This window comes from Conger conger, chromosome 13, assembly GCF_963514075.1.
Source record: "Conger conger chromosome 13, fConCon1.1, whole genome shotgun sequence".
Lineage (NCBI taxonomy): Eukaryota > Metazoa > Chordata > Actinopteri > Anguilliformes > Congridae > Conger > Conger conger.
This window is the reverse complement of record NC_083772.1, coordinates 17,110,607-17,138,604: the sequence shown is the minus strand read 5'-3', so window position 1 is coordinate 17,138,604 and position 27,998 is coordinate 17,110,607. Positions and strand designations below refer to the sequence as shown.

At 41.6% G+C, this 27,998-nt stretch overlaps 1 protein-coding gene across 1 annotated transcript in view; it reads right to left on the bottom strand.

Moving 5' to 3' along the window:
• The window catches only part of LOC133107358 (zinc finger and BTB domain-containing protein 20-like), a 34,930-nt gene that overhangs the window by 466 nt on the left and 6,466 nt on the right, over nucleotides 1-27,998 (bottom strand). The window contains exon 2 of the mRNA XM_061216348.1: nucleotides 17,527-19,086. Coding sequence (XP_061072332.1) covers nucleotides 17,527-19,066 — 1,540 coding nt within the window. The 5' untranslated portion in view covers nucleotides 19,067-19,086. The remainder of the gene's footprint in view (nucleotides 1-17,526; nucleotides 19,087-27,998) is intronic.

Below are 27,998 nucleotides of genomic sequence, written 5' to 3'. Positions count from 1 at the left end.
GTGGTTAGAGACAGCCATTATAGATAACTGTTATAGACAGCGGTTAATTAAAGACACTGGTTATAGACAGCGGTTAGAGACAGAGGTTATAGACAGCGGTTAGAGACAGAGGTTATAGACAGCAGTTAGAGACACTGGTTATAGACAGCGGTAAAAGACAGAGGTTATAGACAGCGCTTAGAGACACTGGTTATAGACAGCGATTAGAGACAGTGGTTATAGACAATGGTTAGAGACAGCAGTTATAGACAGTGGTTCTAGACAGCGATTAGAGACAGACATTATAGACAATGGTTAGAGAGAGCAGTTATAGACAATGGTTAAAGAGACAGTGCTTATAGACAGCGGTTAGAGACAGGGATTAGCAGACAGAGAGCTCATATATTTAACACAAAGAAAAAAGAAAGGATTGACTGTCTGCTTCTGATCAGCCGTGTGGCATGATGTTAGGGATCTTTGCTTGCTATTACATTCACATTACAACTCATCCATAATGCCCAGAAGACACCATTTTATTTATTTTAACAAACTGTATATGTAAAGAGAATGTTTGTACACTCTCATTCAAAAGCATTGTCACATTTTGTTAATGTCAATAGGTAAACATGCAGCTGGACCAGTTCAGAGTAGTACACAAAATGTGAAGAAAGTTCAACATAGCCACTATCTGTTATCATTAAACAAAACACTAATCTCTTGCTGGACACATTTTGATCTGCATGGTTAGATAGATATAGCAGAACATGGAGGATATCAGGGAAGGTAATGTTTGCGCAGGGTGTGTTTTCTGTACTGATTACCCACAGATCCATTTGTGTGCCGTGTATGTATGGGTTTATACATCCATTAAACTGCATGAAGTACCTCCAGGCCACGTTGCTATCCTTAGGGACCCCTCTGCTTCTCGAAATTGACTTTACATGTAGGGAAGACTCACTGACAGATTTTGTTACTAGTGGATTGCATCATGTTGTTGTTGCTTCAGACTGAATATGTTCTCTAAAATCATCCGTAATTCCCCCAACAATTTACTCCTTCCTCAACAGTCCACAGAAAGGGGTGTCTGAGAGTCTGTGTGCAGCGATGTGCGATGGCTGGACAGCCACTGGGAGGTGTCAAATGAAAAGGCACTCAGGATTCATGAGGATAATAACAGAGAACTAAAGTGAAAGGTCAGTGTAAATATGACCTTCCACCATTCAAACGTTTCCATCAATTGCATATTTTCCACATGTTATGGGGCAGCCTAGTGCCTAGTGGCTAAGGTGCTTGAGTGGGATCTGAAAGGTAGGTGATTCAAGCCACAGTGTAGCCACAAGATCAGTGCAGTGCCCACGTTGCTCCAGGGAGGATTGTCCCCTGCTTAGGCTAATCAACTGTCAGTTGCTTTGGATAAAATTCATCATTATTTTACATTTTTTTTTAATCAAATGTAACTAATATTTGTAATGATTTCTTAGTCCAGTGATCTTCATTCCTGGTCCTGGTAGGCTGCAGGGTCTTCACTTAAAGTGCATCACTTCACTTCAGTTAAAGCAGTTATCTTGCCTTACCTGGTTTCTTGGCTCTGAATTGGTTGATTATATAAAGACAAAAACAAAACCCAGCAGACCCTGTGGCTCACCAGGACCAGAAATGAAGATCACTGCGTGAGTGAGTCAATTGTTTGGGCTATATTTGCTGTTGCCTCATACAAGGGCATGTCTGAGAGCATGTGAACACAGTTCAGCTTGAATTGGTTAGTTCCCATGCAGTGATGGAGTTTGCTCCTACTGAGCTGTATCACATTAGCCAAAGGGAAACTATTAAATTATTCTTTATTACTTTTTATGATAATGCTGTAATGTGCTTCATTGATCCTGGAGTACTCACAGCCATAACTGTGTTTAGCCATCATGCAAAATATGTTAAAATGTTGTTACTGGATCCACATTACTTAATGTTGTGATGGTGCTGGTTCTATTTACGACAGCTCTGGGCCTATGCAACCATGACTGGTTATCTTATAAGACTTGAGTTGCTTAACATTCAGTTACTGACAAAGCATCAATGTTTTTGAATATTATTTTTTAAGAACATGCTCAAAACCTGTAAGAAACATTTGTAGAAATACAGCATGACTGTGCATGTTGCCCAGCAACCAAACTGCCAATTAATCCTGGCCTTTCCTCTGTTGCCTTCCCTAGAGTCATTTAGCCAGCTGGGCAGTTGCACAATTAGACCAGCTACTGACTGCAGCAGCCTGAAGCCAAAATACTGTGTTCCGAAGCAAAATTACTGCATGTTAACTGTGCTATGCAGCTGCGCAACTACATTATTACAAGATTACATCTCTGTGTGTCAGTGTTCTGGTATTTTGTATCAGATTATGGAAGGAGTGAATCTACACTTGTCTGCAAATGCACGTGTGAACACCTTGTATGTGGGTGTCTTTCAAACACATAATAATATTGCTTAACATCATCTCTTAGCAATACTTCAGCACAGGTTCTATGAGCTGAGTTGCTGCCAATAACAAATGTTCTCATGCAGAAGTCAGTTTAACTTCACCTAGGGGGAGGCTACAAATACACCAAGTAAACCATCAATGAAAAGCTTGTCCACACAAGTCAATATTACAATATAGTTATAGGGTTAACAAAGAAAAATATGGATTTAATAATAACACATATTGTTGACCTGGTTCACTGCAACATTTTACCAAAAGAACAGAAATACACTGGTATTTCAAATCTAAAGCATAAAGCAAAACCTGTTTGATAAAATTCTGGGGTACATATTTTCTCAAGCAGCGAAAAGGGAAATGATTGTGAGGATAGGGAACTACATGGATTCCTTCACCCCTGTGAACACTGAGCTGGATTTTGCTAGAAATGTGTGGCAAACACAAAAACAATAGATATTACTGCTGCTCAAGCAATCAGCTACAATCCACTCATGAAAGCTTTCTTATTTGCTAGAACATAGATGTATCGATTAAAAGTGAGGAAAAAATGTTGAGATAAGGTGCCATATTAATCTGGGAAGGTCAAATTAGTTGAGGACAAATTGAGGAAAATGAGTTTTTAAAATGGACAACGATGCTTTGGAAAATGTTGGATTAATGTGTTGTAATGTATTTTAATTGTAATAAATATTACTTCAGTTAGTGTGCCTGGATGAATTTGAAGTAGTTCATAAACTTTCTGATAGCCGACAATTCATGTGTAAAGATCTGTTGAGGCTGAAAAACTCCAGCTGCATGTGAATAATTGAAGAGTGTATTAATTTATTGCTCAGTAGTATTTTATTAATATAAAGTGTATATTTAATGATGAAGAATAATTTTTGTGTGAAATGTTAAGTGAAGCAAATAACCAAGGTAGAAAACAAAGCTGGATGGTTCAACAGAAACTGGCCTCCTGGAAGAGTCTATTCCTCAAAACTAGAGATCATCAACTCTTCAACATCAACATTTCTCCCTAGTAACTAGTGCTGCTGATTGGCCTGTCTTCACACCTGACTCCCTGGTAAAGGGAGGGGGGAAAACCAGCAGTTCTCAGCCTTCAACAAACAGTAGTTGTTAATCCCTGCTGTAAACAGACGAACAGATCAGGTCATGACAATGAACTACATCCTTAGAAAATAGGTACAGGTACACTTATAAGAAGGGATACCAGAGATAAAACAGATATTATAAAATATATAATGGACCGGTTTCATAAGATGAAGCTTAGCCCAGGATTAAATTCAGTTATGTATATGGAGAATCTCCATTTAAAATTGAATTTTGTCTAGGACTAGGCTTAAGCATAAAAGCCTCACCAATTCCATACCATATCAATGAAGTAGTCATCACAATGATCTACTTCTCTGACTGTTTTCTTCTTATGATTGAACACCCCTGAATAATCAAAAACACCTGTGAAGCCATTTGTCTCAAATGCTCTGAAATGGCAGGACAATGTATAATAAGTGTCATAGTAACCACATGTTTGATTACAAAACAAAAATTGTGGTGTACAGAGCCAAATCAAGAAAAATGTCTTTATTCCGAGATTTACAGTATGGAGCTCCCTAAATATATAGGGGGTGTTGGGGACTTTATCAGATCTACCCTGCCTACTTTAGGTAGTCTGGACCGAGCTAGTCAAAGGTTCTGCTGGTCCTGATGAAAGCCAATCCAAGAGCATTGAGCTTGGATGTCCCTACCTGATCCTAAGTGACCAGCAGATGAGGGAAAAGGATGGACTGGGAAAAGGAAAGCCTAATGTAACCAGCCACCTGGCTCTGCTTATTTGGACAGTGGAGACATTACATTACATTAATGGCATTTGCAACGTACAACAAAGTGCAAAATGCATACCCAAAACCAAGGATAAGTGTGCTGAAGGACCCTGCTTGAAACACTGCTTGTTTTTCAGGGATGATAAGCTGTCTTGGAGAGACCATTAGTTTGACATGAGTATGGAGGTTTTGTGCTAAATAAAGAATTTCTGCTGTATGTGGGACACTCATGGTCAAAGCAATAAAGGGGCCCTAATAAGACTGCTGGAGCTTCAAGTTTCAGTCCCTATTAGGCCTGAAGCACTGAAGCTCTCAGAACCTTTGCTGAGAGCCCTGGAGAAGACAAACAGAGGGAGGTGCGTTTCTGCCCTGCAGACAGCTCCAACCTGAGAAACGCGTTGACAACATCTCACAGACCCTGGCCGTGTACCCCCAGCACAGATATAACTAATGAAGGAGAGCAATGAGAACTTTCCAGACATGGCTACAACCTTCCGCATGATGCAACAGGAGGGATTAGATTCAATTGTAACTGCCTGTTATAGCCAGGTGACATGAGCAGAATACACGTACACAAGAGCGAGCAGCCTGAAACTGCTGCTGAGAGAGAACCAGAGGAGAGAATCAAAGCTGAGGCATGTCTACAGTCTGCCATAGATGGTGAATTCAGCCTGGGGCAGAGAGTAGTTGCGGGGGCCTTGCTGTGCTAGCAAGCTACGCGGACAAAACAACCATCTCCAATTTATTTTAGCAACATATCAGGTGAGTGAGCCAAATAATATCCTAGGGGTGCCTTACTCCAGGACACTAATGGGTTCACAGTTGGTATAGTTAATCAAAATGCGCATTGTAGATATAGAAAGCCGTATGCTATCAAGCAAGTTCTCAAGAAAAAAGGGTAAAATGCTTGTACACTGCAGTTTATTGGGGGCATTATATGTACGCTTAGTGAGCACTTTATTAGGTAGACCTGTACACCAGCTTGTTAATGCAAATATTTAGACAGCCAATCATGCAGCAGCAACTAAATAAAAGCATGCCGATGTAACAGATGAGAAATTGCCCGAGTCCGAGGTGGGATTTGAACCCAGGCCTCTCACTTGTCCAAATATTTGTTGAACGAACGCGTTACCAGTCAACTAAAGACGAACTCGCCTCTAGCCAAGGGCAACAACATTCTTTTGAATTTGAGGGTTACGTCATCGGGGAGTGTTGTCGCGATAACCTGCTACCAGCCTTCGCTTTCACTGCACCATCCGTGCTTACTAGCGAACTAGCTGAGCTAACCATGCTACACCGACATGGTCAAGAGGTTCAGCTGTTTTTCAGACCAAATGTCAGAATGGGGAAGAAATGTTATCTAAGTGAGCTTGACCGTGGAATGGTTGTTCGTGCCAGACAGGGTGGTTTGAGTATCTCAGAAACTGCTGATCTCCTGGGATTTTCACACCCAACAGTCTCTAGAGTTTGCAGAGAATGGTGTAAAAAACAAAAACATCCAGTCAGCGGCAGTTTTGCACAGCTTCTTCCTTTTCTGCACAAAACTATTTCTTCAGCTTTGCCACTGCAATCACAGGTAAGGTCACAAGATGTGTGTGAGGCACATTTCCAAAGCTGCTGTGCTTCCAGTTGCATCTCTGTCCAGTAAAAAACGTTTCCCAAGCTCTCTGGTTGCAGCTCCTGGTTTGTTGGTATGGGAAAGATTTAAACATGGGCAAGTATGATGAAGCAGCAAGGGAAATATCGAGTGAGAGGTAAAAATATGAGGCACACAGCTGCCACATAGTTCTTAAGTTCAACATAACTCCTGCATGTAGCTGCAAAGTACATTTCAGTGACACTTAAGAATATTAATATACCTGTATGTGAAGGGATATTATTGCATAGATAAGTAGAAGACCTATGCTGTACATTGTCCTGTAGGGCCACCAAATTAAAGAGAAATGAGCTCAATAAGACTGTAAGACAATGATGAAACACTTGCATCCAACATCAGTCACTACTTTTCAATTCAGACAAATTTATGCAACTTTGGAAAGTTTCGCAGTTTCATGAAACTTGCCTAAAGTAAGCAGATATTGTGCATATGAAAGTGAAAGTTAATGGGAATTAAACACTAGACCTGGGTTGTTTTACCGAGTTGACAGATTGGGAAAAAGCAGACTGGTCTAAATGTGCACCAAGGTTAATGAAAACAGTTGTAATTTGCATACAACTTACACCTCATCTTAGCTTAATTTAAAAAGTTGCAGCACTTTCATACACAAGTGATTATCCAGTTCTCATTAGCCGTAAGACGAGAGTCTCTCTGACACCGTGAGCTTCCACTTTTCCCCAATAAACTCATTTGGAAACACCTGTCTTGTTTGGCTTTTTGTGCAAAACTAGAAGCTTTCTTTGCGCTCCAAGGTAAATGTGTTGTGACATTGAAATGGAAATGTAGTTTCTGTGGAGTGCTCTGCAGCGGCAAAGGCGTATAAACAGACAACATTCTGGCACACTGTCGAAAGCTCCAAACATGTTTATTCATTGCGAAGGACAGATATTCAATCTGGAGTGATTTACATCACAGCAACTTCAAACGCATGGATACAAGTAAAAAAACATTGCTCTGTAATGAAAAAAAAATATTGCAGACATAGATCCACATCTTTGTAAAATAAATCTATAACCGGTATTTGACCGGCTATATTGGGTGATGGTAATTCTGTTTTACATTTTATATCTACATTGTCCAAATTCTTGCTCAGATCTCAACTTACAAAATAAAAATCTTGAATAACAACATATTTCAGCTTGCTATATTATAAAGCATGACTCTACAGAGCAACTAAGTATTTTTAGTTTTGTTTGTGAGTACGGCAGAAAAGAATTATATACTGTATGTATACACTCACTGGGCACTTTATTAGGTATTTATTAGACTTATTTTTTAGACTTCTACTGCTGTAGCCTATCTACTTAGAGGTATGATGTGTTGTGTGTTCAGAGATGCTCTTCTGCATACCTGTTGTAATGTGTGGTTATTCACGTTACTGTCACCTTCCTGCCAGCTTTGACCAGTCTGGCCATTCTCCTCTGACTTCACTCATTAACAACATGTTTCACAACAGAAATGCAGCTCACTGGATGTTTTTTGTTTTTCGCACCAATCTCTGCAAACTGTGCCACACCAGGAGATCTGCAGTCATTCCATGGGCAAAGATCACATTTCCTCCCCATTTTGACATTTGGTCTGAAAAACATCAACCCATTGAGGGCTGGATTCAAAATCACACCGAAAATAAAAGTAAAAAATTGAAATCACAGGCTGATCCAACAGCAACTCATACTGTGACTCAGTAGTGTGTATGGCCCCCGCGTGCCTGTACACACTGGCATGCTCCTGATGAGTCGGCGGATGGTGTCCTGGGGGATTTAGGTCAGGGGAACGTGAGGGCCAGTCAATGGCATCAATGCCTTCCTCATCCAGGAACTGCCTACACACTCTGGCCACATGAAGCCGGGCATTGTCCTGCACCAGGAGGAACCCAGGGCCCACTGCATCAGCGTAAGGTCTGACAATCGGTCTGAGGATTTCATCCCGGGACCTAACAGCAGGCAGGGTACCGTTGGTCTGTGCGACTCTCCAAGGATATGCCTCCCCAGGCCATCACTGACCCACCACCGAACCGGTCATGCTGGATGATGTACAGGCGGCATAATGTTCACCACGGCGTCTCCAGACTCTTTCATGCCTGTCATATGTGCTCAGTGTGAACCTGCTCTCATCTGTTAAGAGAACAGGGCGTCAATGGCGGACCTGCCGATTGTGGTGGTCTCTTGCGAATGCCAATTGAGCTGCACGGTGCTGGGCTGTGAGCACAGGTCTCACTAGAGGACGTCGGGCCCTCATGCCACCCTCATGGAGTCTGTTTCTGACAGTTTGGTCAGAAACAGGCACACCAGTAGCCTGCTGGAGGTCATTTTGTAGGGCTCTGGCAGTGCTCCTCCTGTTCCTTCTCACACAAAGGAACACATATCGGTCCTGCTGCTGGGTTGATGCCCTTCTACGGCCCTGTCCAGCTCTCCTTGTGTAACGGCCGGTCTCCTAATATCTCCTCCATGCTCTTGAGACTATGCTGGGAGACACAACAAACCTTCTTGCCAACCTGATTGGGCTGCCTCGTGCTACCAGTAGTAACAAGGACACTAGCAGAACACAAAACTAGAGAAGAATCAGTCAGGAAGGATAAGGAAAGAACAACTGTCTGTGGCCACCACAAGTAAAACCATTACCTTTTTGGGGCTTGTCTTGCTTTTGCATCTCCATTGCACCTGTTGTCATTTTAATTTGCACCAAAGCAGGTGAAATTGATTCACAATCACTTATGCTTCCTAAATGGACAGATTGATATCCCTGAAATTTAACTGACTTGGTTAACTGACTGCTCAAAAACATTAAGGGAACACTTAATCATCACAGTGTAACACCAAGTCAGTTAAACTTCAGGGACATCAATCAGTCCATTTAGGAATATATAAATAAATAAAAAAAAAATAAAAAAATAAAAAAATAAAAATATATATATTTGTGGCACAACAAATTTCCGTTTAAAGAAATATTATCGCGACTACTGACTAATGTAGAGATACAGTGGAAGGACCTGAAATGAGCAGTTCATGCTCAAAATCCTACCAATTTGTCTGAATTAAAGCAGTTCTGCAGTTTCCACCACAGTGATGTGAAAGACTGAAATGTTGGATGGGTTTACTCACACTTTTTATGGGTGATATGGGTTTTTTTCATTACATTAAACGTATCATTGTATCATTAAATACATAAAATAATCATTTTACTTTATTATTATTTTACGTTGAATTTACTCAGGTTCCCTGTGTAATATTCCATTTTATTGAAAAATCCAAAGCCATTCAAATATGGCAAATATGCAATAACAGAGGAAATCAGTAAAGGAGCAAATATGTTTTCACGCCACTGTTTCTAGTCTCGCCAAATTTAAATGATTTCAGATTTTTTTTTTTCTTCGACTGAGAGCACAACTCATTTCTGCTTCAGGAATATTTTCAGTGTTCAATGTGCTGTAACCCTCCACAGTGGTCAAATCTCTGAATGTTCAACTTCATTTTTTAAATTGTAATGTTTCTGTTTCCGTTTTCTTATTAAAGGTACAATAGGTCATATTTTTGTGTTGAAAGATAGTTACAAGACCATTGTAAATCCCTTCCTATCATTGAAAAAGGCTCACTGACTCACATGTTGACTCACCCTCTGCCTGTGTTTATAGTCCTTAAATTTGAGTTTCAAAATATGCAGTTGACGGACTGACACTGTACCAAAACATTGTATAGCTGTACAATAATTCAAGCTCATTGCTAGTCAGTTAGTTCCAATTGCCTCAGCCAATGGTGTGGGGGGGTTCAAGTGCGTTCACAGAGAAGGAGGAGGGATAAACATTGTGTTTTGAGAGTGTTTCTTGCTGCAATTCCTCTCTTGACCATTACAAGTCTCAAATGACCTATTGTACCTTTAAATCAATAGGATCAATTTATTGGGAAATGTGTCTGATGATTTAAATTGTTGAACTGGGGGGATAAGGAACATTAAAGCAATGCTCCGTAATGTAAAAAGATGGTTCTGTAAGTATTTCATTAATCTTTAAGAATCAAGCTTCATTACCCTTGCACAGACATCCTAATTTACATTTCAGCAGTAGTAATGATTGTGTATCGGTATAGACTTGACATCCCATAATCTGACATGTCTGCTATACACTGAAAGCAGAAGTGTAAGATGCTCTTAAATAGACTAGCAATGATTGTGGTGAAAATAAATAACATTATTTCCTTATGAACAATCCTAAAGGATAATTGAATGAATCAAGCAATGCCATGTTTTACTTACAAAAATTAATATAGTTTATATTTAATTTTTTTGTAGCTTAGGGATGTTCAGCCATTTTTATTTTAAACAGTCCGCGCGTTGGGCATCGTAGCTTGTCCTCAGTTAGCAGGCCCTGAATATGATTGCGTCTGCCAAAAACCTTGTTGCATTGTAATTTCATCACCATTATCACGGTGAGCTTCTTTTCATTCTCCCGATTCCTCTTCTGTAGCCGTTAAAGGAGCTTCAGGCGTTTGTATTCCATTATGTCAGGACGTCTATCCCGTCAGAGAGTCTCTCCCGGGGAATGTCCTCATTTCTCCATGTTCTCGCAGACACCCGCCCCTGTCAGTGCAGCTCTCAGTCAGGCGGTCTCTCTGCAGAGCCTTCGCATGTTTCCTGGGCCTGGATGTTACATGGATCAGTATCTGCACTTTGTCCTGAGATGCATCCAGTCACCTCCTTTCCAGGATCTTCACCTTCCCTCCAAATACCTCCTTCAGTACAGACCTTAGAACTATACGGTTCTAACTGACATTTTTGACAAAAGTGTGTTAGTGTCATAATAAATACGTTGTTCATAGGGAAATTATAGAATTTTGATACTGTACATTGAGCTCACATGATGTCGTGTTCTTTTTCTTTACCTCATTTTTTTCTTTTATTCATTTTTTTTCATTTTGGGTAAATGACAGTTCCAACATTTATAAATGTATTCCATGTGTCTCAACCGGATATAGAAAGTTAGCTTCCTAGGTAGTAGGTCCATGTGCTTACCTTTGGTAGGAAGTTTTGCACACGGTAGCTTCATTCCATGCCATGCTCACACAAGTGGGCATCAAATTCTGTGTATGTTTCTTGCAGTCTGAATTTCAATGCAGCAGAAATTGAAGCCTTCCCTTCTGCTACATGTTTGGGCTCGGGTTGGCTTCAGGGCTTGGTAACGTGTTGATCTTATGGCTACGGTACTTGCTATAATGATTTGAGAATCAGAGAATGACTTCCTCTTGTCATACTACACCTTCACTTCTTAATCATCTCCCCAGTTTTTGACAGAAATCTTTAACAGGCTAAAATGTTTATCCTTCCGCAAGATAAGTTTTTTGGTTACTAAGCAACAGAGTTCCAATTTCTGATCTTAACTACCACACATAATTATATTGACTTCACCTTTCATTGTTGTTTTGAAACTAAGGGCTGTTTTCTTCGCTAAGCACCAATAATAGAAACATTGAGTAGACCATTTGGACATTCTGGGCATTGCGTTGAGAAGACTTAATGAGATGGTAAGTCTAATTTTTTAAATCATGATTGACTGCTTGCAATCTAGGCTGGTTATGTTCGAGTAAGGTGCAACAATATTAAAATTATGTTGTAACATGAATATCAGCACTGCTTGGAAGGCTCTTTAATTCCCATCGATGACTGGAACTGTTTTATAAATTAGGGTCAGTGTTTTGGATGAGTGCCTTAGTTGAGTGCTTACGCATAGTAATTCCATTAGGAATAATAATATGACTGCAAGTAGCTCCATATACTACTTTAATTATTTCTGTTATATGTGTACTGACAACTACTAGAGAAATCTGAGCTGCTGTTATTGTTATGAATGGATGTTCTCAATATGTGTTCATGACATTGGTTGGTAGTTTTGGATAGATGGTTCATGATAATGACCTTTTTCTTTTTGTTTAGTTTTATTTAAATCAGCAGGTCCAAAGCACTTGATTACACTAAGGAGCCCCCTCTAGAGCTATGCGGGGTTAAGGGCCTTGCTCAAGGGCCCAACAGCTGTGGGGATATTACTGTGGCTACACTGGGGCTTGAACCACTAACCTTCTGGGTCCCAGGCTGCCCACATATTGTAAGAAAGCAAGACACATAAATAAGGTCTTGGCCTATCCCTTATCATACACTATCTGTGTTGGGTATGAGATGCCAGATGCAAAATAAATGCATTTATTTGCAAATTATTGCTCTTTCCCCACCCCCCCGGTTTTGGCTAATATCATTTCACAGTAGAAGCCAGAGAGATACACCAGGAATCAGGACTTGAGGACTGAATCCTGGCTAGCAATAAAAGCAGTTTGATAACTCCTGGTCTTGATGAAAAAATAAATGTTTTCTCTTGACATAATCACAAGTTTTCAATCATACCAAGTGGTTATTCCTTGAGATGATGGATTTTGATCTTACCAAAGTGGTTTTCTTGAGATGCCAAAATACTGCACAAAACTAAAGATTTCATTTTTTTATAAAAGTGATTATGTAATTACTTTACATTATATCACATTAATGCCGTTTGGCAGACACTCTTATCCAGAGTGACGTACAACAAAGTGCAAAGTGCATACCCATAACCAGGGAGGTTATGATCTTTATATTTTGTATATCTATAAAGGTTATTATCTTTGTATTTTGTATATGACTATCGGCAGTTCTAGCCCTAAAAAGCTTTTTCAAATACAGTGTCTTGTGACCCGATTCACTCCACTGCTTATAAAACATCTTTACATGCCTAACAGGATAAGCACACTGAACCGATACACTGGTGAATATGGCATAGATTTATTGCTCTTCAGAGAATGCACTTTTTGTTTCTCCTCTACTCAGTAAGTTCACATCCAGGATTTTGGAGGGACAAAGTTTGGCCCTGAACAAAAGCTGCTGAGGAATGTCTTTCTTTCAGCCACTTAGGCTTCAAGGACTTTGTACCGTATTCAGGAACAGCATCAGATCACCGAATAGACTGCATTTTCAAAGCCTTCATAGAGCCGGTCATCCCAGGACCCGAGTCACCCTAGCACAATGAAAAGTACTGGACTACTATCTCACTGAAATATTCTTTTCAGCTACCCACCGTTTCCCTGGAATTCAGTTTGATTGCATTTATTTGTTCAAGTAATAATTTTCCTAAATTAGCACAATTCTTTAACCGATCTATTATGTTCAGATTGTATGACCGGTTTTATATTTGGGGTCAAATTGTGCCCAACAGTTGAAATAAACACAACATATTGTAATAGAAATATTTAGACACGTAATGTATGGCCTTCTTATTGTCTGCCTCTGACCTTTTATCCGTAAGTATGAAAAATCTGTGAGAAACATTTTAGAGCCTAAGGAACAGAGAGTGAATGGCACCTGTATGGGAAAGTGCCACCAGAATCATTCACAAAGAAATCTGAGAAAAAAATGTCAATGGTTGTATGTTTTCTTACATTTTACAGTTACAGAGGGTCAAAATAACACTGTTACAGAGGGTCAAAATAACACATTTGTTGATACAGGACTTATATTTGTTACATTCTTTACTATTTAATCTCACCAAATTGGAAAGTTTGAAAAATCATACAGTATCAATAAAAAAAGCGAACTGAGTGGGGTCAAATTGACCCCAAACATAATAGGAGGGTTAAAAATTAAATGTCCATTATGAATTGCTGCATGGCAACCCTTTCTGGAAGTGCTACAATATATAAATAAAGAGTGAATGATTGCTGAGGCATAAAGGGCCAAACACGATTTGCTAAAATGGGAATGAAATGTATCAGAATTAAGATGATCAACTGTCAAATTAATTTTCATGCTCTTGAGTGAGCAAATCAATTGAACCAATGAATTGAGTATTGTAGCATGCTGATTGAATTAAGTTTTTCAATGCTTAAAGTAATTCACACCATGTTTTACAAACCTATAATGGTAGGCCTACTATAAGTAATAATTCCCTTGTTCTGACAGTAATGGATTTTAAAATAATAATAATACTAATAATACTAATAATACTAGTAATACGAATAATACTACTGATAATAATTACAAAGTAATTGCATTTAAATTATTAATAATATAATAATAATAATATTTAGCACATGGTGTGCAGGTCTGTGCTAAATAGGGTGTGGGAAAGACTGGTGTTCAGAAGAATACAAGCTATCTAAAATCAGGCTGAATGTTTACACTGTGCCATAATCATGAAGTGGGTGCAAAGCAATGTGAGAGAAGGAAAATAGAAAGTGGAAAGTGAGGTTGCAAAGAGAGTGAGTACAGTGGAAAGAGCAGGACAGAGAGAGCATAAACATGTTTCGGCGGCCTGTAGCGTAGTGGTTAAGGTATGTGACTGGGACATGCAAGGTCGTTGGTTCGGCCCGGTATAGCCACAATAAGATCTGCACAGCCGTTGGGCCCTTGAGCAAGGCCCAATTGTAAAAACTATTTAAAAATAAGGTTATGATGCTCGTTTTGTTTCATTGTACTGAGCTAAAGAGAGAATAGATTAGGGAATGAATGGTCTTGTTGGAGTCTCCTGAAGTGCTCCGAGTGCAGGTTTTAATGTGGTTTTATTGGTTGCAGCGTTTTTGTCTGATTTAACGTGAGGAGTCCAAATTCTGTGGGCACCTGCACAGGTGGGGGGGCAGGAGGTTGGCGGCGCAAGATTGTATTCAAAGGAGGCTGGTGTAACATTTTCATTTTCCCGTGCTGAGAAACCCTACTTTAGAGAAATGTCACTAGCTATGCTACAAGCTACATGGCAAAAGTAACTTGCTGTTGTGAAAATATTAGCTAGCCTAGTTGTTGTTAATTGTATCTTACTAGCATTAGGATTAATTGCTAGGTATCTAGCATTAGCTGGCCACTAGGTTGATTGCTTTAACTAGATATTCTGAAATAAAAAATACATTGCAAAATATACTTGCAAATTGTATTTATGAATGAAATGTCATGTTTTAGACAGGAAACTATCGTTTGACCAAATACAATATGCTAATTATTTTTTTCAGGTCTACTTTTACCTCAAGATCTTGTATATGAGTATCCTGGGGTGATTACAGTTACTCCATTCCATCTCATTACTTAATCCAGACAACATTTAATCCATTATGATCCAATACTGGATTTCATGATAGCCATTTAAATGAGTCACCATTGGGGAATATTATGAAACTTTGGGTACGTGTGTCAGCTTGGGCTCGTTGCTGACTGTGGAGTATAAAATTTTCACTCTATGAATAAACATGTAAATGCAAATGTGCATTCCTTGCATGATGACACAGTAAACAACATGTGCTGATGGAAGACATAGTGCTGAATCTGTTCCTTCTCCCAAGCAATGAGACCATTTGAAAACAGTGTCACCTAGGGGTCATATTCAGATTTATAAATCTGGCAGCTGTGCTTTTCTGTGCAGCATCCATCTGAGCCAGTGTGTGTAGGTTGGAGTCACTACAGTGTTTGTCTTCTGTAGACAAAACAGATCAGATCACTGCTTCTGTGTGTGCTTTCTTCACTCACACAGTAACTAAAAGCAGACAGATGGAAGCAACGCTTGCTTCTTTATATTCAGCGGCTTGCAAATGTGTCCAGACTCACTGCACAGCTTAAGAGTCTGAGCTCATGAACTTAAGTATATTTGCTGTTGCTGCTGCTGAACTCACTGCTGTTTCTGTTTTTCAATTCACTTCACTTCAATTCAATTTGCTTTTTATTTGCAATTTAGCATGACAAAAACTCAATGTTTTGTGTTGCTGAAGCAAACAGTATTAAAGAAAGCATACATCTAACGCTGCTCAATCGTCTACTTCTACATCAAAGACTAGAAACAAACGAGCAGTAACCACACATGAAAACAAAAACTTTTTTTCATTGGGGATTTAGAAATAATAATGGAAATTAATGAAGTGCACGTACATTGAGCTCCTTAATATTTCAGACAAATAAATATTTGTATTTCATTTATTTAATTTTGGCTCTGTACTCCACTATTTCACACCGGTAATTTTTACACATTAGTACTGTATTGCATATCCCTTGACTTGCAATGAACCCATAGACATCACCAGCTCCTGATTGTTTCATGGGCTAGTTGCCTAGCTTTCTCTTCAACATATTAAATACATTGAGATCAACTGAATGACTTGGCCAGTCTAGAATTTGTTTGGGATCACTGTCTTGCTGTAGGATGAAGTGCCTTTGGAGTCATTTGGTTGAACTTGAGCAGCTAAGATTCTTCTGTACACCTCATAATTCATTCTGCTGCAGCAATCAGCAGATCATCATCAAGATGACAAGTGAGACGGTACCTGTGGCAGATATATATGCCCAAACATTATGGAGCTCACTGTCTACCAATTGAGTATATTCTCTCTCTCGATCTCTATATCTATCTATCTATCTCTCGCTCTCTCTCTCATTAGGACTGTTGCAGTTCTCTCCTTACTGCTCTCTCTGCTTTTGCCACAGAACCACTGCAGCTAATAGAAAATCTGGTTAGGATATGCGGCTTGTCTACAACCTTCCCAAGTGATCTCACTTCACTGGCTGCCTGTTACATCACATCAAGTTTGTGATGGCCTCCGGCGACTATAGGGAACAACTCCACAATGGCTTCAGTCATTCATCTTCATTGCATCATTCATCTTTGAACCATGCATAGCAACCAGACCTCACTTCTCTGCAACCTGGGGCATCTGTCTCCCTGCATGGTCACCTCTTTCAGCCATGATGTCTGTCTGCACTGGTAATGTACCGGCCCCTCAGTGGTGGGACAAACTTCCCACGGAGTTCAGAACAGCACAATCACTGGCCAGTTTCCAATGCAGACCGAACGTCCACCTCTTCTGACTGCAGCTTGGCTCCCATCCTATTCCCACCTCCTAGAATTATGTTCTTATGTAATGATTGCAATAACATGCCTCGTGGATTTAAATGGATGTTTGCAAATGATTTTATGATTCATAGTATGCGTCTAGGTCTACATACTGCAAGTTAACTGACAGTCACAGTTGCATTGCTCTATTCATGATGCACTTACACTTTGGCCAGGTCTGACACACTGATCACATAACTCTGCTGAATGCCTGTCATTAGGAAGTGGACCAGTATATCATGCCACCTGGACACTGTCTAGATGAGACTGTCCCTCAAAACTGAACTGCATGGCAATGATGAAACTGGTCTCGGACAACCACTGTGAGGCCAGCAATTACTTTGAAAGAGGTACATATAGTAGTTCTGTAACGCTTTGAGAGTCTCTACCCACCTCATAGTAAACATTGTGACAGTGTGGAGTAGGATGTGGAGAGCATTACCATGTGCAAGTCTTATGATCTCTTAACTGTAAGCAACAAAAATGATAAAACTGTCAAAGGGCCTATGTAAGTCTTAGTGCGTACCGTATGCGTTGGATGTGCAAGTGAGCAATTTAATAGACAAGTAGAAGTCTAATATAGTTATTAATAACTAAGGTACTTGCACCATGATGGAGTCTGCAAGGCACAGGGTAACATCTTGACCCAGTGTCACACAGTACCAAAGTGAAATGTGTAGCAATAATTCTGTGCTGTACTGCATGCTTTAAGAGTGTTGCGATTACTCACCAGTGTGCACAAACATGTGCTTGACATAGTTCTGTTTAGCGGTAAAGGTCTTGCTGCACAGGGGGCATTCATACGGCCTCTTCTCTGCCTGCGTGGTGGGCCCGCTGGCCTGGCCTGTTTTCTGCGCCGAGGCCTGCTGGCTCAGCAGCTGGGTGGTGTACGGGGCGATGCTGGGAGGAGGGACGGTCACATACTGGTTTTGCTGGGGCCCCAGCGGCTGCGGCAGGCTGAAGAGCACCGGCTTGGTGCTCCCGGCCGACTGCGTGGCGAAGAGCGTGGGCAGGTAGGAGTTTCCGGTGGTGCTGATGACCTGGGTGTTGCTGGTCATGGTGAGGGGCATCCGCAGGTTGCTGGCGAGAGAGGCGGGCTGCCGCAGGTATTGCTGGGGGTTGGCCATCAGCTTGGATATGACGGGGCTCATGGGATGCTGCAGCACCATCTTGTCGTTGATGTTGCCCTGGGGCACGCCGGTGTCCTCGTCGTCCTCGGCCTGCTTCGGAGAGTCTTTCAGGTCGGTTTGCGCTGGGTGCTCCCAGAGGAGCTCCACCTCCGCGTGCGTGCCGTCCACGCCCCCGTCCCGGGCGAAGCCCGCCACGAACTGCTGCTCCACAGAGTCTGGCTCGGTGCTGATGGACGAGCTCATGCCCGAGTCGAAGCTCTCGCCCTTGGGCTCGCTCTCCCCGCTCTCGGCCGGGTCGGTGATGTCCGCTGGCTCCTCCTCGTCCTTGTGCTCCAGGCCCTGCATCTGCTCCTCTCCGAAACAGTCGTAGTCCTCGTCCGCCTCCTGTGAGGCGTCCACGCTGTCGGTCTGGATGCGCACGGGCCGGGACTGCTTTCGGCAGTGGGTCGTCTCGGGGCTGCAGAGGAGCCTCTCCATCTGCTGCTGGGTGCTCTCGTGGACGGGGTCCTGCCTGTGCTGCTCTTTCTGGAGGGAGATTGTGGGGCTGTAGCCTCCGCAGTAGGGCCGGTCCTGGGAGCCGTTCTGCAGGGAGAGCCCGGGGGAGGAGAAGAGGGTCTTGTGCTCCAGGCCCTGTTTGGAGTGGATGTGCATGTAGACGGGCTCCACGTCGCTGCCAGGGCAGGACCCATCGGACTCCGGGGTCCCTCGGGCCTTAAGGTCCACCGTCTCCCCGGAGTTGAGCGGGAACCCCCGGCCGCTGGGCGAGCCGACGTTCTGGGAGACGATGCGCGTGCACTCGTCGATGGCGGTCTTGATCTGCAGGATGCTGGCGGCGGTCAGGATCTGCAGGGCCTCGGACTGGGACACCCGCAGCAGGCCGCTGTACATGAAGTCGATCAGCTTCTGGATGGACTGCACCGAGACCACGGAGGGGATCTCGATGTCGCTGTACCCCAGCAGGAGCTTGTCCTGGAAGAAGGGGCTCCCGGCGGCCAGCACGCAGCGGTGGGCCCGAAGCATGCTCCCATGGATCCGAATGGTCACATCACAGAAGTGCCCGCGGTTGCGCTGCTCATTCAGGGTCTTGAGGACGGAGTTGCTGAAGTTGTGGACGTTGATGTTATGAATGTGCTCAGTCATCCCCTTCCAACTGATGTCACCTGGACACAATCAACAGAGCGAAGGGAGACGTTAATTTCATCTGCGCATTTTATGGCATGTTCCAGTTGTTTTCCATCAACTCCAGAACTGTTCTACAGTAATATTTAAATAAACAGATGAACATTGTAACTTCTTCCTACAGTAAGTTAAATGTACCACAACAAACAAATACTGCTTTTCAATGTTATGGGAACAACTAATATGCTCTTAATACAGATAATTTATGGCTTAAAATAATCTTAAAATGATAAAATATGTCCTCTATATCCAGAATGCCAAAGCTAAACTGAAACATTTTAACACCACACCCTTGCAAGGACACACAAACACATGCACATACTGTACAGTACAGGGTCGAGGCCACATACTGGAAACACCATAAAAAAGGGCATTTAACTAAATCATGAGTATAAAGGCAGCATATAAAGTTGAATGGCAACTTGCAGTGTGTGTGCCAGTTATTAAATAGTTCTGAAGCAACACAAATTCCAAGGAGGCAAAACAGTTGCAGACCTGAATTGCAGGTACACAGAACCTGATAAATTACTTAATCAAGGGCAACAGTGTTAAAAATGATGACAACATTTCAACAAAAAACAGACTGCATCAGCATAGAGGAGCAGTGGTTGCAAACTTGCCCACCAGGACAGATGAACACTGCCCAGGATAGTTACTAAATACCCCAAAACCGTGGCCTCAAAATTGACCACAGAATGGAATCGACACTGTAGTGATCCAGTTTCAACAAAGACTGTACATTGTGAGCTTAACAAAGCTGGTATTTATAGCAGCGCTGCCATTCAGAAACCGATTATATCCAATGTGTCCATTGTACAAAGATGCATAACCTGGCGTAAGGAGCACAAAACCTGGATGGCTGAGCAATGGGGGAAAAAAATTGTATAGTCTGATGAGTCATCGTTTACTCTTCTTCTTACGTCTGGATGGGTGTGTTTGGAGAAGGGCAAAGGCAGCCTTCAACCCACAATGTCTGTTGCCAACTGGACCTATACCTGCACTGGAATGGGCAACCATCCATGAGAATCATTGTGTCTGATGATTGCGCTCCATGGCCGTATAATGGCCCAGAAATATTACCAGGTTCATCATATGGTTCAAACTCTTTTCCCCAATGATGTCCCCGTACACACTGCTAAACCGTTTCAACAGTTGAGTCATTTAATGAACACCGGGATGAAGCCGGACGCCTTCTGCGGTTCCCACAATCACCAGATGGGTGATTTTATGGGACGTTCTGGAGCTCAGAGTGCAAGTACATTTCCCCCACAAAGAAGTGGATTTTTTGGCCCAACGACATGCAGTTCAGAACTAGTATGATTCACGCCAACTTTCTGTACATTTGCTTTTCCATGAAGAATTATGGCTAAATAAATCATATATAAATGTGTCAAATATTTTGTGCTCATGGGTCTGAATAACAACTCCCAATCTGTCTCTAGCCCAGCATTTCTCTCAAAAACCTGTCTGTCCTGAGCTAAACAATTTACTGAAAACAACTGATCTACATGACAGTTATTTAGCTGACGCTTTCATCCAAGGCGACGTACAGGTGATTAGACTAAGCCAATTCCCACTGGATCAATGTGGGGTTAAGGGCCTTGCTCGAGGGTCCAACAGCTGTGATCTTATTGCGTCTACATTAGAGATCGACTCACCGACCTAGCGGGTCCCAGGCATGCATGCTACGAGCTGCCCCTGATCTAAATTGAAGTAAGTGAAGGGTTCTGGTGGTTCTGAACTAAAGAAAGTTTTGTTTTAAAATTTGATGACAATTATATCAGCAACTATTAACATCTAAATATCTGTAACTGTGGATATAATAATTTACAGAATTTAAAAGTTCAGTATACATAAAGACATTGGTGCTTCATTAATACGGAAATGAGCAGCTGACTGTTTTTTTTTCTTGTTTCAGTCAGCTAGAGGACCTCAGCCCTACCTTGTTGAAACCTTTCAGCACTTGTTTTAATCTTCTGCTGAGTTTCAGTGAGCCTGCACCCTCGTGTGGCATGATCCGTTGCGTAAACAGGTCAAATCAAGTCCAGACGGATACTGTACTATTGGCTCTCCAATTTCATAACATTGATTTTCAGCCTGACTCTTACCCAGCTAAAGTTGGCTCATCGACCATACTCCAAGCTGCCTTCAGAAACATCTTGATAGGTACTGTTCCCTTGCAGAGACATTATATTCAGATGGTTAGAGTCACTCTTTGCGATTCTGACGGCATTATAAAAACTGTTAATTTCCATGGTATTGTGCTTAAATGCTTTTACTTTTCTCATTGGTGTTCAGTCAGTACAATAATATGATCATTAGTCCTCTTCCAACTGATGCCACAAGCAGTTAGCATAACATATAAAATTTTCCATTTTATACATCATAAAAAGTAAAAATTGCATCAGATTCCAATTGAGAACTTTTCATACTTCACCAACTCCATGCGTTCTGGTTAACTGTCATAAGCTATTTTATCAGAATAGCATCAACCATCCATCCTTCTGTATCTTATTATTTTAGACAGTGAAAGTGATTAAAGATAGATATAATCAGTTTTAGTGAGAATTAACTTTTATGAAATGCTCACATTCCTCTAAATACCACCCCACGCCCCCCACCCCCCCACTCTCACAAGCTGAGATTTCTCTAAATGCCTTCCCAGAGTCCTCAGCCAATTTGCTCCAATTTAAATCTCTCAAATCGCTTGAATTTGCAACTAAGAGACTTCAAAATAGAGCACATTTCAATCTCGCTGTAAATCAAACTACACCTAGCTGGATACCAGGCCACTAGACTGAATGCATGCACCTTAAGTGAAGAGTTCTAGGCATTGTAAAAGTGTTCTTGAAGTGATTCTAGTGGTTTGGTAATGGTGTGGTGCACATGGTGCACCAAAGTGACTGACGGTTGCTTCGACTAAACAGGGACCAATCCCTCCAGGAGCAATGTGGGGTTAAGGGCCTTGCTCAAGGGCCCAACTGCTGGCCTTATTGTGGCTACACTGGGACTCAAACCATCGACCTTCCCGAGCCCAGTCAAGCACCTTAGCCACTGCCCTTTGGACAAAGTGCACAACTCTGGTCCAGGAGGGCTGCTTTTTTTTCCCCAAACAATTACCTTAATTTTAGTTTTCTAACAGCTTCAGTCCTGTACATTAGCACAGTAAAAATACACTGTAGCTGGTGCTTATACAAATGTCAGAGCAAGATAAGATTGAGCTGATTAAATAGCTAAGAGCAGAAGTTGAAACAGATCGGGCCTTGTATTGTCATGTCTTTCTCTTTCATCCAGTTGAGCTTTTGAGGGATATTAAGCTTTAATGTGGATTGAATGTCTTGAATTTTTTGGCAGATTGAGTGCCACAAAAATATGGTCAATCGAGGTCCGTTTTTAAGGTGAACTACATCTAGAAGTATTCACATTGCACTGAAACTATCTGGATTGATAGTTAGTACCCTGCCCAAGTGGAAACCTGCTTTAGTAACATTTTGGGGTTAACTGCCCCTGTAAGGATATTCTGACTCCTGTGACCGCATTTTCCACTTCATCTACTGAGCCTGAGGTGACTTTCTTGTGGAAGAGTGGAGTTGTATCCCTCCAGGAATCCAGATGTACGACTGCGTAACAGCCTAGTGTTATCTGCTTAGAGCACTGTGTGTTGTGGTATGGTTATGGTTAGCAGCAATATAAAATGGATCACAGTGTCCTCCTGGAGCTTAGTAATAACAGCTTCCGCACATTGAAATTATAGTAATTCTCTCTGGCCAACTGAAGAGTATCCATATTTGTTTGTTGAAAATGTGTTATGTTTCTAAACATTTATTTTCTCTACGATTCCAAATTTACCATTATCCTGAAGCTTGTGCCCTCCTTTGGTCACAAAAAAACTACAGGTCCCTGCTGAAACCCATTTGCAAAAAGTCCTACAAAATCTATCAAGATTCTTATGCGTTCACTACAAATCATATTATTAACACATATGGCAGCAAAATTTGCATGCACTCAGTGATCACTTTATTAGGTAGACCTGTAGACCAGCTTATTAATGCAAATATTTAATCAGCCAATCATGTGGCAGCAACTAAATGCATAAAACCATGCAGACATGGTCAAGAGGTTCAGCTGTTGTACAGCCCAAACGTAAGAATGGGGAAGAAATGGGATTTTGACTGTAGAATGAATGTTGGTGCCAGACAGGCTGGTTTCAGTATCTCCAGTGAGCAGTAGTTCTGCGGGCAGAAATGCGTTGTTAATGAGAGAGGTCAGAGGAGAAGGGCCAGACTGGTCGAAGCTGACAGGAAGGTGACAGTAACACAAATAACCATATATTACAATACTGGATGCAGAAGAGCATTGATGATTGTTGATTTGTGATGAGGATCATTTTTCTATATAATGGTTGAAGGAGAACATCAAAGGAATTTGTTAAAACATTTTAGCATGAAAAATGGACTTTTTTTGGAATTCATTCAGTGATGATGAACTTTTCACTGTCAGTACATATTATCGCATTGCATTCTATAGGGTCTAGGGAAATACATCTAGTGTAATAATACATTTTGAAATAACTGAGGTAGATTTTTCTTTGACATTCATACAGATTAGCTATGGTAATGATCTGTTGAATTTCCTATGAACCACAACAAACAGTCTCTCATCTGCATTGAGATACACAGACTACCATTTTACCCTTGATTTAGCAATTTATAAATCTGACGTGTGTGAAATTGACCTGAATAGACACTTTTCAAAAGGGCCAGGAGAATGCATTTGCCTTGCTGAAATTAGAAGCGCTCTTATTATTTTGAAAAAGCATGGAATCTCCATCAATGAAAAAGCATGGGTGTCTTTTACGTGGGAGTGAAATGATGTGCCGCTGGTCTCATTTTCTTTAATCATGATGGCAGGCTAAAGAAGTGTGAGATAGGGGATCCATATTATAGACGCTGTATGTGTCAGAGGTTGTGATAACCACTCTTAATATTGCTGATGTAGCATGCCCACCCCCCCTTCACATTACTATGCAATTTTTAATGCTGCGCAGACAATTTCATGTATAATATGCAATAACATCGACACCTTAAAATATGCATTGTGGTTAGTCATTCAGTCAGGAACTGGAGGCACACCCACACTGTGGAGAGGCAGGCCTGGACATAATAAAATGTTTTATGCATCTGAATGACATTTATTTTTCTTCTCAGAGATCAAAGGGGCCAAAGTATGTCATCTACCTTTCGTCCACCAGTTGAATGGCCCTACAGTGTATCTTTGAAAAAACGGTGTAAGAAGCTAAGAAACTTTTTCATGTATGAATTTATTTGTCTGGTTTGGCTCTCTATGCTTACAGTGAAAAAAGTGAGAATTAAGCAATTATTTAGCTAAAGAATAAAGAATTGGTCACCACTGTTCAGGTCAGTGGGACTAGCGTCTGGTGAGTCAGATTTTCACTCAGACAGCCTGTGTTTTTAGCAGGTCTCAGCCTCTCTGTCTGCAACTCTCCTCTTTCCCAAATCCTGTTCATTTCCACAGAACCATGCCGTAAAATCCAGCTATGCCAGCTTGACCAGCTTGAAAATGGAGCTGGTCAAGCTGGTCTAGCTGGGTATGAGCTGGTCAAGCATGGCCAAGCTGATCATGAAGCTGGTCTAGCTGGGTATGAGATGGTCAACCTTGTCAAGTGCTGGTAGCTTGTCTGTGCTGGTAGCTGGTGAACTGGTAGCTGTTTCAAAACATAGCCTGAGCTGGTCAAATCATGTCAAGCTAGGACATGGCATGGCACCTCTGATCTGAACCCAATCAACCATTTATGGGACATTCGGGAATGTCTGGATGTGAGACTGTATTTCACACTTTCTTGCGGAAAACGGGAAGAAATCCCTATCACAGGTCACAGTAGCATTGGTTTCTACATTGTCCCCTGCAATCAGTCTGTCTCATTGGCCCCCTGCTCAGACCACCTTCCACTGAGTGTCCATTTGTCCTACAAATCCCCCTTACATCCCCCTTCACTGGAGCACTAACTGTTCATTATGCGAAAGAACTGGAGCAGAGAGACGGCTAAACATTTCCTAATTACGGCTGCTGTGCTTCCGCGCCTTGCAGTACAAACGCACTGCCCGCGACCATTCGCCCAATCCTATTGCATCCTGGGAAGGGAGGTTATTAGCAACACTCTGCGCACACAGCCAGCTATTCTACCTACTGAGCCCGGCTCCAGCCAGGGCGATGCCCTGTGGTTTCAGAATTTTGCGCCGGATGTGATTTTTCTGCTGTGCGTTACTTACAGTCGATTTGGCGGTGTGAACGGCAATTCATCCTGGGATTATGTCAATTGCCAGTAAAACAGCTCCACTGAACACAGAGGTCATCAGTGTCCAGTTTGCAGCAGTTAGTATCCTGGCACATGCCCAGACTGTTGTGCAGTTGGTGCACTAGCACTGGAGTCAGATTCTCAGTGGAGTTTCACGTGGAGAAGGCAGTGCACGATAGCTAAACGGGCTTTCAGAACATAATAATAATGATAGAATGATATATATAATGATATATGTATATAATAGAAAAAGAATATAGTGCAAATCATAATTTATATGAACGATTTGCACTTCATTGTACCACACTCTGGAAAAGAGCATTTGCCAAATGACTAATATTCATAATGTAATAATTATGATAATAATAATAATAATAATAATAACAACCGGCGGCACAGATGGTGCAGTGGGTAGCACTGCCACCAAACAGCAAGGAGGTCCTGGGTAAGTGGGTTAAGATAATGGATGGATGGATGGATGGATAATAATAACCTTTACGGCAACACAAAACAGTGGCAGGAATTCAGAAATAGTAGTATCTTGGGGTCAGGTGCAGAAGTGACTTGGCTTCCCACTTAATGATGTGGTGCACGGTGTATCTATGGCTATAAATCCATTTAATCTGGTGGTGAATGCTTTTATACTGCACAGTACTCGCACAAATTATGGAAACACTGCATTTATGAAGATGAATGCAATAATTTGCAATAATTTCTCTTTCGGTGCCGTAATAAATGTGATATGTAATAAAGGTAACATCAACATAAAAAGCAATAATTAGCATTTGTGTTAAACAAGTAGGCTAATGCTCATTTACACCTTCCTATATGCATTAGTTCATACCTACATAATTGAGCAGCCTAGCTTCATAATCATCTTATTTCTCTGTCAAGTGTTTTTCCAGCTATATGAAATGACTCATGCAGGGAAAACCATTTATACTTTTACACTTTATTTCAAATGATTGAAGGACACATAATGTCATCACCGCTTGTGGTCAAGAAGATCTGTTTCAAATGCATTTTCACAGATTGCTCTGAGAAATAACAGCAGACAAAATGGCACAGACAAAGTTTAGCACACAGGGAGTACTATCCATCCATCCATCCATTATCTGTACCCGCTTATCCTGAACAGGGTCACAGGGGGGCTGGAGCCTATCCCAGCATACATTGGGCGAAAGGCAGGAATACACCCTGGACAGGCCGCCAGTCCATCTCAGGGCACACACACCATTCACTCACACACTCATACCTATGGGCAATTTAGACTCTCCAATCAGCCTAATCTGCATGTCTTTGGACTGTGGGAGGAAACCGGAGTTCCCGGAGGAAACCCACGCAGACACGGGGAGAACATGCAAACTCCGCACAGAGAGGCCCCGGCCGACAGGGATTCGAACCCAGGACCTCCTTGCTGTGAGGCGGCAGTGCTACCCACTGCACCATCCATGCCGGCCAGGGAGTACTAAACTTTCTATAATATGTGCCAGTGTTGTATATTGGTTATATAAAGTCTTGTGTGGAGGGTTTACGATTGAATGAAGAAGCTTTATCTCAGCGGGAGTTCATCACAGAGAGGGTGGGTCATTTATGACCCTGGGGATGAACCCAATGGGGTGCATACATATTAAGACAACACAAAGGTTAAACGGTGCTGAATGCAGTCAGCATATACTGTTTGTCTGCATATAAAGACTTGTGTGGAGGAGACCTATACGCTTGCATTAGAACTCAACCCAGTGTTTGTGCTTCCTCACCTAATGCTGGTGCACTATGGGTGTTTTCTTACAGAATTTTAATTGTAAATTTGTACTTTAATGTTTCATGTTTACACCCTGATGGAACACATACATACAGTATATGGAGATCCAATATATTGTCATTCTTGAGCTCATAACTGGTTGGCATGTATTGTAAAAATAAATCCATCCGTATATTCAAATATTATCCATTGTATTACAGTGTATTTTTAAATATACACAATGGATATTTGTAGCTTGTTTTTGTGTCCCTTGTGTAACATACATGTATGTATGGTGTGATGAGTATGTATCAAGTGTGTGCACATGCCCACAGCTGGTGAGAGTAGAGAGGGTGGTAATGTTGAGGACAAAGCATCTTTGGAGATCAGTCTTTTATCATTTAAAATTTGTCTAAAAAACAATCAAATGTACACATAACAGTAACCGTGAGTTGTCCTTTGTCATGTACATGGAAGCATGCATCAACAGATTGTGGTTATCCAATTTCATTGTAGCTTTCAATGTCTGAGTGGTATCTTGCAGTGTGACATGTGTGCTGTCGAGTATGAAACTGTTTGCCCTTCTAGCATTTTCTCTGAGAGGAGCACAGCTGGGGTGCTGTGTCACCCCGGTGGTCCACACTGCTCTCCTGCTCACCACAGCAGCTTGAGTTTGTGGAACTCTGAGTAATGCGGAAAAAAGCACGGTACTAAACAATGGAAGAAAAAAAATCTGGTGTCAAAACAATGGCATAACCACATCTGTTTCTGTGGAACATTTTTTTCCTAAACTCCAAACTACAATTGGAGTCCTGTAACGTGTATCACCCCCC